We start from the raw sequence: 12,939 nt of genomic DNA on the forward strand, positions 1-12,939 counted from the left end.
TCTTATATCAAGTCTTAGTTCATAATCGTGCATTTGCAGACGGTTTAACGTAAATACTCGCCACGAAGAATGCATCTAACACCAGTAACACTGTTTTATGATAATCTCATCGCTTTTTGTTATGAATAAATTAGAAATCTCAAAACAATATACATATATAATCTATAAGTAAGTAAGTAAGTAGGTAAGTAAATTATGTATTATAGTGACATGTGTACATATGTACAGATTATAAATATACAATATATGATAAATATCAATACACCCGGCCCAATGGACCTATAAGTCACCTCAAATGAAATTAAGTAATTTTAAAACAATATATATATATAATCTATATGTGTTCACTAATCAATATTTCTAGGATTCTGATAAGTTAAAAGTTACATATGAACTGTGTATTTACACAAATAGGCCATTTTCCTAGTATGATGTCCTTAAGAACAAGAAACATCTGATATATATTGACATTGGTATGTTTAAGATGGTCGTGTCATTATGTTGATGTGTTTATGCATATACAATTTATATCAAGTAAAAAATCAACCATAAGATATCATACATCGATTTAGATTGTTCCTGTATCAAGTCAGGAAAAGCCATTGTTATATCATAGTTCGTTTCTGTGTGTGTTACATTTAAATGTTATGTTTCTGTTGTGTCGTTATTCTCCTCTTATATTTGATGCATTTCCCTCAGTTTTAGTTTGTTACCCGGATTAGTTTGTTTTTTTCTCAATCGATTTATGAATTTTGAACAGCGATATACTACTGTTGCCTTTATTTATTAGAAGACAACATAAGGTTATAAAAAGTAAAATTACACAAATACTGAACTTCGAGAAAAATTCAAAACGGAGAGTCTCTAATAAAATTGCAAAATCAAAAGCTCAAACACACCAAACGAATGAATATCAACTGTTATATTTCTGACTTGCTACATGTATCATAGTAACAAATACGGATGAACTCAAAAAGGACAGATACCGGGCAAACGTTAGGCATATTTGAGGTAGTTCATCTGTGTCAGTATCGAAGACGTTAAAGGATTGGATGCAGGTTTTTTTTAATGTAATATTCAAAACTTAAATGAAAAAGAAAATAATAGATGCAAGCGCGCACTATATCATATATCAGTGTATATAAAGTGCGAATCCAGCTAGTTCATTTTTACTGTTATATGCGAGTATGTCTATTGTAGAATAAAGGATCATGGGAAAACTGTATTTGTTTACGTTTTGAAAATATCAAGTTAAAGGATTTTAAGTTAAGTTTTAACATATTTTCATTGTGATATGTCTTTATAATATACAAATATAGCATTAAAGTTTAAATAAGTGTTATAAAAGCATCATAATATAGCATATCGATTATTGAAAGCGATCCATTTTAACTATAGATGCGATGAATTATCACTGTCAGTGCAGTCATTATTAATGTAGAATTTTCAAAGATGCGAGGAATTTTTATTGTAGAATTATGTGGTAAATGCACTTTCAACAAATGAAAAAAACTTAGTTGATGACTTTAGGATTTATGATACATTTTTTTTCAAATTGAAATACAAACTCCTCATTCATTCTTCATCAAATATATAGCTTTTCAAACTTGTTACAAAAGCGATTCTCAAAATGTCATATTGTATTCTTCAGATTACATTTCTCCTTGATTTTAACTTATATAGGGAATCACTGGAGCGTGGCAGCAGCGGGTCCTCTTAGGCAGTCAGTGGGTCCCTACTTAATTCTATATCCGCGAATGGATACTACCGCAGAGGTAAAACCATGCACATTTCGGTTATTGTACACGAAATGCATGCTACAATTCATTTTTGTTGATTTTAGACCCTTTGGAACTCTATGTGGGCTATTTCAGCAACTAGGCAAAAAATTCCCAAACTAGATACACGGTTAGATTCAGCATGTCAACGAATTCTAAATATCTATATTAAAGGACTTTTGTCTATAAATTTGGACCCCACAAAATTGAAAAAGGGACCAAAAATATAAAAAATGCATGCATCGGATACATTTGTTATTGAAGGCATGACTGTAACAATAGGATGAATATACAAAAATATCTTATTCTGGGGTCTGATTTGGGGGGGGGGGGGGGGGTTCTGATCCCGGATCCCGCTTACTGTTTTGGCAGATTCCCGTATTCCTTTATTGTTTTGTCAGATTCCTGCATCCCGCTTATACTATGCAGTTCTAATTTTTTGTAATTATCCGTGTTTCGCTAGACTTCATTTCCCGTTTTTCACGACACAATCATTTGACTTTCACCTGTCACGCTTGCAAAAAATCGGCAATCCGGCGTCACGCTTATACTCAATTGCCGAACAGCAAGTTATAAAGGGCTCCAGTGTAAAACCTTTTAAACGGGAAAACAAAGGTGCAATCTATATCAAAATGTACGTAATTAGTGGTGAAGTGTCATGGAAATGGATAATAAAAATAAGGATAAAGATCCCTATACGCTTTATAAGAAACTAAATGGAATACATTTGAAATAAATGTTATTTCTATTGAATTTATTAGAGTGTTTTAAACCAAACTTTCCTCCGTAAGTTAAATTTTATCAAATCTTTCTTTTACTTTATCTATTGTTTGAGCAAGTCGGCTAAATTAAGGCTTTACAGCTAATTTCCTAATGCATGTAAAGAAAAACTTTGGTTGGCTTGCTTGCTTGGTTTGTATAATTGTTTATACAAACTTTGTATAATTGTTTATACAAACTTTGTAAATAAGATTGACATTTTTACACAATATGAATAGGCATAGTTTAACCTTGTATTTTTAATATTTGAATTAAATTGGGTGTTATCATAATGATAATCCAATAAAAAAAGCAAGTAAGTCAACTAAAGTCTTGCTCTACATGCTTTAAGAAATGAGCTGTAATAGAATTATACAGTGAAAATGCACCGCATATACAATACTAATGATTCGCTCCACAAAGAAAATGAAAGAATAGTATCATTATTCGACAGTATTTATGACTAGCATTACGAAATCATCATATTGGAATTTAGTTAAATATGAAGAAACTGAATGACAAAACATATTCTACGTTATACAACTTTAATAATTGTATTAAAATGAATATTTTTTACTGCAACAACATCTTACCTGTTAGTTATAAAGCACCTGCACGATCTGTTCGTGAAATGTCCTAAACATTCACCTAATTTGGTATATATTTCACAGCTGGATGGCTTTAGGCGCGATAAAACCCCGCTCGCATCTCTTACTTTGTTTTATTAGTATTATGTATTTCTGAACATATACATTTTAACTCATTTTCTTCATTTTCTTCAAAAATTAAAAAAAGTTCGTCTGTTTATTTATCATTCTACATTAGACATTAATGGCATACACAGTAAAAATGATATTTTAGGATCCGCACTTTACATACACTGATATATGGTATTAATAAATAAGCAAGACATCACTTCCATATCTAAAAGAAATTTTAAAATACTATGCAAGATGTTTTGTCTGAAAGTGCATTTTTAAACTATGTCTGTATTCAGATTGACATTTGTTTTCATAACTGCATTTCAATTATAATTTATACAGATGTACATCAGTTGACACACAAACAGATGTACATTGCAAATGAAACATTTATCGTAGCAAAATACATGCACTAACGTCACTTTCTTACAATCTGCAATTGATATGATCATTCCTTATATATAGCAGAAAAGTAAAGCATCAAATGAAATCAACATTTTGTTTTTTTGCTTTTTTAATTCTCGCTATGTACTGCTAATTAACCATTAACATGTTAAAAGCTTCAGGATAGGACAATTGTGTTATATATATATTGGTGATCAAACCACATTTAAAAATTATAAAAAGAAAACTCACACTCCTCAGGATGTCTTATGCAGAATGATTCCTCCATTATCATGTTAATGTAACATGTGTAACGCATTGAATTTTTGTTTACAGTCTGTGTGTTACGTCATGTACGTGTGCAATTATATTTTCAAATTGCAAATTAGATGTAGTTTTACAAAAACAGATAAAAGCAGAGCTGGCGGCTATCCATAGTCAGTCTGAATTGTATTTATAACCGCTTTTGTAGTAGAAAAAATATTAAACAATATATACCTTAAATCATTATAATCAAATCAATCATAGAAGTAGGTTATAAGAAGGAAGATGTGGTATGCCAACGAGACAACTATTCACAAAAAACCAAAATGACACAGACATTAACAACTATATGTCACCGTATGGCCTTCAACAATGAGGAAAGCCCATACCGCATAGTCAGCTATAAAAGGATCCGATAAAACAATGTAAAAAGTTCAAACTAGAAAACTAACGGCCTTATTTATGTAAAAAAATGAACGAAAAACAAATTTGTAACACATAAACAAACGAAAACCGCTAAATTACAGGCTCCTGACTTGGGATTTGAAAAAGTTATTAAACAAATTAAAGTGTTTTATCTCTATTTTGTTCGAACTGCTAATTCTAGCTAAATAACAACCTATGATTCAGTAAGATCAATATATTTCAAAGATAGTTGTAGAGTTTGATGAAAATCTAAGTTGATTTGAAAAAGTTATGAAAAAAGTTAACGTGTGCTTTGAGACATTCCCCATTTCCTTACTCAATTGTATCTCTATTTTGTCAAAACTACAAATCGTAGCTATTTATACCTAGATTAAATCAACTTTTAAAAATCAACTTTGGTTTTCTTCAAACTATATAGCTACCTTGGTGATGTATTAATTCTACTGAATCCCAGGTTGTTGTGAAGTTTGGTGTATTGCTGCATATTTTAGAATTAATTTAATCTAGGTATAAAAAGCTAGGATTTTAAGTTTTGACAAAATAGAGATAGTTCACTTTATTTTTTTTCATACCTTTTTCAAATCAACTTAGATTTGCATCAAACTCTACAACTATCTTTGCAATATATTGTTCTTACTAAATCATAGGTTGTTATTTAGTTTGGTGTATTTCTGTCAATTTAAGAATTTAATTAATCTTAATATCTGTGAGATAGATATTTAATTTAGCTAGATGGGCTGATTTACACCAGTCAAGACTAAATTTGAAGTTCAAGACTAGTTGAGACAGGTCGAGACTGAGTCGAGACTAGTCGAGACAGGTCGAGACTAGTGAATACAGGTCCAGACTAGTGAATACAGGTCGATACAGGTCGAACCTTGGTCAAGACAATTTCAGACTACACAAAGATCATCAAGTACTGAATCAGACTAATTAAGTAAAGTCGAGACTTAGTCGAGTACACTTAAGTACAGTTATATATAGCTCGATTTTACTGGTCGAACACAAAGACTGGTCAATTGAGACTCTGAGCAGTTTGTATTGTATTATCAATGTCTGTTTTATTTGTATCATTTGTTGTTAATTTCATTACTTCTAGTTTGGTTTAAATGTAATCTGTGTATGTATTATCTTAAGTATTGTTTATTAACCGATATAGGTTTCCTTCTCTAAACCTCTGTCAATTGGTTTTAAATTAAAAAAAAAGGTATCGATATATCATACTTATTTTATTGTTATAGACAAAAGCAGCAGCAACAACAACTACAACAGCAGCACTGCTACTGAGATATTTACAAATATACAACTTACAATATACAATATGATGAATCTACGTGAATGAATCTCAGTTGTTTGTACAGTAAATAGGGAAAAATATCAGCAGTAAATTCCATTGCACGAAAAGCATCAGATGTGTATGTAAGTAACGTTATAACATCTATATTCATTATATTTAGATCAATAAAATTTAAAATAAAACATAAGTTTATCAAACATTGGCTTGCTATATGGAATCGTTTTGAAAGAATCTGCCATGAAAACTAAAAGGCATTGTGGTAGGTAAAATGCCTTTACTCAAAGTTTGCATAGTTGTTGCATTGATAAGTACAAGATAACTTTCTTTCTTGATGCCATCAAATACGTGTGTCATTAAAACACCGTCATCTTCTCTGGTACTATTAGGTGTAGGTTCAAACCAAGCTTCAGAGGGATAATGATTATCGATTGCCCATGATAAATCGCCGTCTACTCTACATACATCTTTTTTTACTAATGCCCATTTATTAAAATGTTTGTTGTCTGCTTTTATGACTAGTCCATAAGCGTAACAGTATTTAACGTGTCGGAAATTCTCGTTGATCGATGGCATATCTAAATTGTTCGCAAATGAATTATTTTTTGATGGTTCGAAAGATTCTGCAGAAACCGACTTCGTATTTAAATCTATTGTAAAGCGTTTGATACCACTATAGATAGTGATATTATTGCGCAATGTTACAGAACGAATATAGTTCAAGTCCATGGAAAACATATTGGATGAATTTTGTGTACAAATGTCAACAATGATCTTGTTATTTTCTTCGTAAGCATTAATTTGATGGAAATATGACACGAATGTATCATATTTCACAGTGGTCACCTTATTTGTTCTTAAATCAACAACGTAAATAAAGGTAGAATCGTTATAGCGATATTCCATTGCGTCTTGTATGTCACCATATTCAGCTACTTTCATTATATTTATTGAAACTGGCTGACCAATGAAAATCACATAGTTCTTTGTGACAGAAAATGAGTGCATGTATGTCTGTGCTTCAATATCCCACGTGACAATTTCCTCTCGATCTCCAACTGACGTCATTCGGTACAAGGTTATGATACTTTTCATGTAAGGAACTATGCTAACACTCATCTGATACGTAAGATAAGTTTCTTTGCCGAATTCTTTGATTGGGTGAGCTGATGAAAATCCGGGGATATAGACATGGGAACTTGATTTCATTGGAGGTGCAATAAGTTTCAATGTTTGTAATGTCTCTTCCTCAATTTGGTAAACGTTCCAAACATCATTTACTGACATGTATTCATATTGTCCGGTCTTTGAATTACGTACCCTATATACATTAACGTTCAAGTTTTCCATGTTGTTTTTAATCGACTCCATTTTTTCTATTTCATTATAAGGGGGAACAAGTTTACCAAACTGAAAATAAGGTGCAATTGTATTCGTAGCTAGAGATTGTTTATAGTATTCAGTCTGTAGAAATCTTGCAGACATTGAAACCGTTCCGTTGCCATAAAAAGTAAAACTGTGAAGTTTCCCAAAACCATCAAATACGTTTGTGAATGACCTTTGTCCAATTTCATACATAGCACCGCCATTTCGAATCTGAAAAAGAATAATAAAATTCATAACAAACAAATTTAAAGGAAACACAATTTTAGACATGTCAGTAGGTCGTGATAACAATCAGCACCATTTGCTTAATATATTCAAATTTTGATAAAGATAATAACCTCGAAGTGTCGTTATAAGTGAATACGGTATATCTATCAAATGTGTATGTGATCATCTTTTTAATTCTTGTAATTTGCACTTTGGAAAACAGCGGTTTCTTAGACCATTCCTTTTTTGGGAAGGTATGTAAAATTCATAGATAATTAATTATGTTCATGTACTGGTTCCCGTATGCGATCTCTATGTTTTATCTTTATAACTTGTTTATGTTTCCAATAAATATGCGTTTGTGGTCAAATTGAAATCTGTGGGAACCCTACAGTCAAGGATGGGATAGTAAAACAATTAAGTGTTAGTTTGAACTCTTAGAAGTATTGGACATATGAACGCTAAACATGTGCCGCACAGTCCAATATTATGACCTGTTGAAAAACATAGTAGTGCCTATGAACTCTCTATTCAAGGAAATATTTTTTTTTCAAAACTTCATGGTAAAAGTGGTACAGTTTAAGCCGTAAAACGAGTAAATTGAAAATGGCATTCCAGATATTTACAGAAATGCATCCTGTCATAGTCTTTTCTCAAGACATTTAAAAAATAGATAAACTATTGAAATACACATAAACGAAAAAAAAGGGGTCAAGATCAGGTATTTTTTTGTTATAATGAATGAATATATCATATAGATATGCAAATATAATATTACAGCAACTAAAAAAAAATAAACCAAACGAAATCCACAAATGGTCTCAAACCATTTCACAAAATCTAATATAACAGTTGTTATTCATTCGTTTGAGGTGTTTGAGCGTTTAACTTTCCATTTATATTTATAGTTATCAAAAGTACCAGGATTATAATTTAGTACGCCAGACGCGCGTTTCGTCTATATAAGACTCACCAGTTACGCTCATATCAAAAAAGTTATAAATCCAAACAAGTACAAAGTTGAAGAGCATTGAGGATCCAAAATTCCAAAACATTGTGCCAAATACGGCTAGGCTAATCTATGCCTGGGATAAGAAAATCCTAGTTTTTCGATAAATTTTAAGTTTTGTAAACAGGAAATTCATAAAAATGATCACATTATTGATGTGCATGTCAACACCGAATTGCTGACTACTGGGCTGATGATACCCTCGGGGACGAAACATCCACAAGCAGTGACATCGACCCAGTGGTGTATATAGTTATCAAAGGTACCAGGATTATGATTTAGTACGCCAGACACTTGGATATATTAGGATAGATTAGGGGAATTTGATAGATTCTTAAAAATTCTGTCTTGTTAAACAAACGATCAGTAGTAAATGTGTTTGTCTCATTTAAAAAAAATCATAAGTGTTTTTCACCGTTTTCCGATCTTTAACAGGACATATTTTCACAAACGAATAATATTTTTAACAGAGCATAAAGAAAACTTGCAAAACAACGAGATGTTCCTTTTTGAAGAAAGCGAAATATGAGGATTTTTTATCAACAGATTTTCAAATGTTTTACAAAGTTTTTTTTCAACCGAAAGTAAGAAAAAACATGTTCTTTATGACGAATATAACACCCGACCCCCCTTTTCCCCCATAGTAGTTCCATGTTTATTTGCGTAAAAAAAAATCATAGACTAGGGAACAAAATCACGAATAATTTGAGTCTTATTGTAAATGAACATATAGCATTAAGTATTTAGCATAAAAACATTTTACCCTCTTATAAAATATTTACTTACCAATGCTCCTTTGAGCCATCTTGGAACAGGGTATGAAAATGTTATTGGTTTGTCATTAAATTCGTGTAAATTTGTATGGAAAAAGTCGACAAAGCCAGAAGGATCATCTTCTACCAATGTTGCCGCATCACAGAAAGACAAAGATGAAATAAAGACAATTATACGTACTGGAAACACCATTGTGTTGTATATTTGGTTGAATTATCTTGGGAGAACGGAGTTTATATACCATCGAAAGTGTTAAAGAGTTAACCACCGGATTAACCAAGGTCACTCTATATGGAGGTGATCACCCTTTTCAACTTAGTGACGTATATTTCATTATGTGATATATTCGGCTGAGTCATCTAGGGATAACGGAATTTCTTACCTAGTTTTAACCAGTTTTAAAGCAATGACCATTGGATGAACCAAGGTCGGTCAAAACGGATGTCATCACGATTTCAACTGAGTGACAACATTATCATTGTTATGATAAAAAGCTATATCAGTATTTAGATATATCGTGCCTACCTGTAGCCATGATCCTTACAAGATGAGAATATACAAAGTGTAGTTTTGTTTGTAACATTATGGTGGCATCGTACATCATATTATTTTCATTCCGCGTTTGTCTATAATTAAATAGTGTTTTTTTATACAGCCTACTTTTGTATCCGGAGTTTTGAATTATTTAACCTTACTTATATGAAAATGGTCCAATATTTTCTTAATTAATTCTTTAATAATATTCTTTCATATACAAGTTTGGTGTTATTTGCTCTTATCAGAAAATCGATGCTATTACAAAAGTACCAAGTAAGTCTAAAAATGATGTGTAATGACAGTCATTTTCTCTACATTTTTTAATTTAATATTCTCATATTGTCTATACCTTTAATTTGATTGTGACATTTGGTGTTCAGATGTTCTGTGTTAATACCGGGCACATTAAGTTTGCGCGGATTCGTCCTACGTTTGCACGAGAGAGATAAATTACGTTTGCGGGAGAGAGATAAATTACGTTTGCACGATATTTACCTGATGTAAATTCAATACATTTTCGCGGTTAAACACATTTATTTGGTTGCTGCACATTGAATATGTGTGCAACACAATTTTTTTTATGTTATTTCGAATAGACATAAAAATTTTACAGTCTAACAATTAAAATCAGTATTAAATTTACTGTTTACAAATTTTTGAATTTTTTGAAATACTAAGACTTTTCTACCTCAGGCATAGAATACCTTAACTGTATTTGGCAAAACTTTTAAAAATTTTGGTCCTCAAATGCTCTTCAACTTCGTACTTTATTTGGCCTTTTTAACTTTTTGGGATTCGAGCGTCACTGATGAGTCTTTTGTAGACGAAACGCGCGTCTGGCGTATACTAAATTTAGTCCTGGTATCTATAATGAGGTTATTTTCAATAACTGGGTCGATGCAACTGCTGGTGGGCATTTATATTCGATTATTTATATTCGATATATTTCGGTGTTGTGTCTCTGTTGTGTCATAGTTTCTCATAGTTGATAAATTTCCCTCAGTTTTGGTTTGAAATCGGATTTGATTTTTCTCTATCGATTTATGAATTTTGAACAGCGGTATACAACTGCTGCCTTTATTCACCCTGAGCGTTAGCCAATCAAATCGAGAAATAACTCTAAATCAGGAAAATAATAATCGTGAGCATACTTAGATACAATACCATTTTTTTATAATTTAATTGCATTATTTTTGCTGTTGTTTTTTATAAATACACTCATCATAGATACCAGAATTGAAATTTTGTATTTGCTCCAGACGATCGTTTCGTCAAAGACCTATCAGTGATGCTCGAATAATAATTCCAAAAATTTTAACCAAATGCAGCTTTGGTAATATATTCCTGAGGTAGAAAAGCGTATGTGTTTTAAAAATTCAAAGTTTTGTAAACAGTTCATTTATAATTGTGACAATATCAATGATAGTTCATGTCAACACAGAAATGCTAATTACTGATACATTTGTAGGATGTCGACGTTTAGATAGTCTCCAATCTTTGACATAATTTTATTTGATAGTAAACTAAAAATGTTTTATCATATATATTACTGGAATTTACTGGACGAAATTAAATTTCTGTTGACCCAATGACCTTTAAACAGTTCGAAGCCAAATCTCTCATGATAAAGGAAGTGTCACTGTCCGTGAACTATCTACTCTTTTTGTTGAAGGCCGGACAATACACTACTCTTGTTTCTGTACATCCTAGTTCATTTGCTCTCTGGTGGATAGTTATGTCCTTGGCAACCATACCATTCAAATCAGTCTACGATCATAGCAAACCCATTATAAAGCAAGTTTTCGTCTTGCCTCAAGTACGACTAATTTTCAATAAAAGATATTGTTTTTAAATTTATTTTCCACAGTTATAAAACATTACTCAGTTCGATGAGCACTAAAAACGTGCTCGAAACATCAAATCCAGCATTCTGATTGGTTTATATCTTAGTCCAAGAAAAATAACTGTGTCTGAAAGTTTAATGACCGCAAGGCCAGGAATGCATTTGGCCTTCAGAGTTGCTCAAACTACAGATGGAAGGACGTTTTTTTGTTAACTGAAGCACAAGTGCTAAACCTACTTTCAAAGGAGGCTCAAGTCAATATATCCTTTGTTCTGTTAAAAAGAAATAAAGATAGCTGGTAGAGAGGAGATCACAAAATGATTTAGTCATGGCTTTATTGATCGACATATGCTAATATGCTTTTTATTGTTGTTTTTCATAATTATATCACTATTGTATAAATGTTTTTATTATGTTTTTTGAATATATATATTTTTTTTGTGTATATATGCAAATTTGTATGCAAATGTTTTATACAGTCGTTTGTAGGGCCACTTAAAAGCTAATGTTACTTTTAGTAATGCAAAAAATATATAATGTGCCGATTCTAAATAAGATTTTGTTACTTACTTAGAATGATTTGTTTCGAGTACCACTGGTGAGTTAGATAACGACAAAACTCACGTCTGCCATACTGCAAACTGCATATTAATATGTATTGGTACTTAGTGAACCTTGTCCTTTCTTAAGAAGATTTTTTAATACAACTTTTCAAAATGTGTATGCTCACTCGTCATGAATTCCTATGATCGTACCTGTTTTTTTTTTGGTTTTTTTTTTGGGGGGGGGGGGTTCCTGTTAGGTTGTCTTTAGTTTCTATGTTGTGTTTAGTGGACTTCTTTGTCTTTTGGTTGTTTTTGTTTGTTGATTTGTTGTTTTTTAATACAGCATTTACATTTGTTTTCGAGCTTTGGTGTTTAACACATATTATTCGAGGACTAATATGAAAAGTACAGTTTTCGTGAAATTGAATTGAAGTTTAGTTGGAATATTGTACGCCCTTGTTCAACAATGTACAAAAATTAGAAGAATTACGAAAGAGTAAAACAAGCAATATTTTATATTGATAAATATTTTTTCTTGATACATATAAAGATTCCTAAATATGTACTACAAGTGGATTGTCGGATTTATCCAATCGAGAAATATAAAACTACATAAGAAAATGCCTGTAGCAAGTCAGGAATATGACAGTTGTTATCCATTCGTTTTGTGTGTTTTGTGTTTGAGCTTTTTCCATTTGATAAGGGACTTTCGTTTTTGAAATTTCCTCGGAGTTCAGTACCTTTGTGATTTAATTTGTTTAACTATCAAGATTGAATAAAATCGGGTAATCTACGACTAACTGTCATAGTTTGAGAATCAGTTCTCACAAAATAAAAATGAAATAAGTTTTCCTTTTACAAATTACATTCGACTGTATTCAAAATTATAGATTTCAACGTCTTACAAATGTGGAGATGTCAATTTCTGTAACACAAGTTCATTTCAAATGGTTCAGTGGCCTTATAAAGGTTATGACCCTTAAACGCAGTCTTCTAACAACATCGGAAACCGATAGTTGATTACACATTCTG

General features: G+C 31.5%; 2 protein-coding genes across 2 annotated transcripts in view; both read right to left on the minus strand.

The window, feature by feature from the left end:
* Window positions 1-3,958, minus strand: part of LOC134707609 (fibroblast growth factor receptor 2-like) — a 72,339-nt gene extending 68,381 nt beyond the window's left edge. Inside the window, exon 1 of the mRNA XM_063567542.1 lies at window positions 3,875-3,958. The gene's annotated coding sequence lies outside the window, so the exon portion shown is untranslated. The remainder of the gene's footprint in view (window positions 1-3,874) is intronic.
* Window positions 3,959-5,816: 1,858 nt separating this feature from the next.
* On the minus strand, window positions 5,817-9,174 carry LOC134705876 (beta,beta-carotene 15,15'-dioxygenase-like). The gene is made up of 2 exons (XM_063564591.1): window positions 8,995-9,174; window positions 5,817-7,202 (listed from the first exon to the last, which is right to left on the minus strand). Exons 1-2 carry the CDS (start codon window positions 9,172-9,174, stop codon window positions 5,817-5,819), a joined length of 1,566 nt encoding a protein of 521 aa, XP_063420661.1.
* Between the last annotated feature and the right edge of the window lie 3,765 nt (window positions 9,175-12,939).

Source organism: Mytilus trossulus, chromosome 2, assembly GCF_036588685.1.
Source record: "Mytilus trossulus isolate FHL-02 chromosome 2, PNRI_Mtr1.1.1.hap1, whole genome shotgun sequence".
Lineage (NCBI taxonomy): Eukaryota > Metazoa > Mollusca > Bivalvia > Mytilida > Mytilidae > Mytilus > Mytilus trossulus.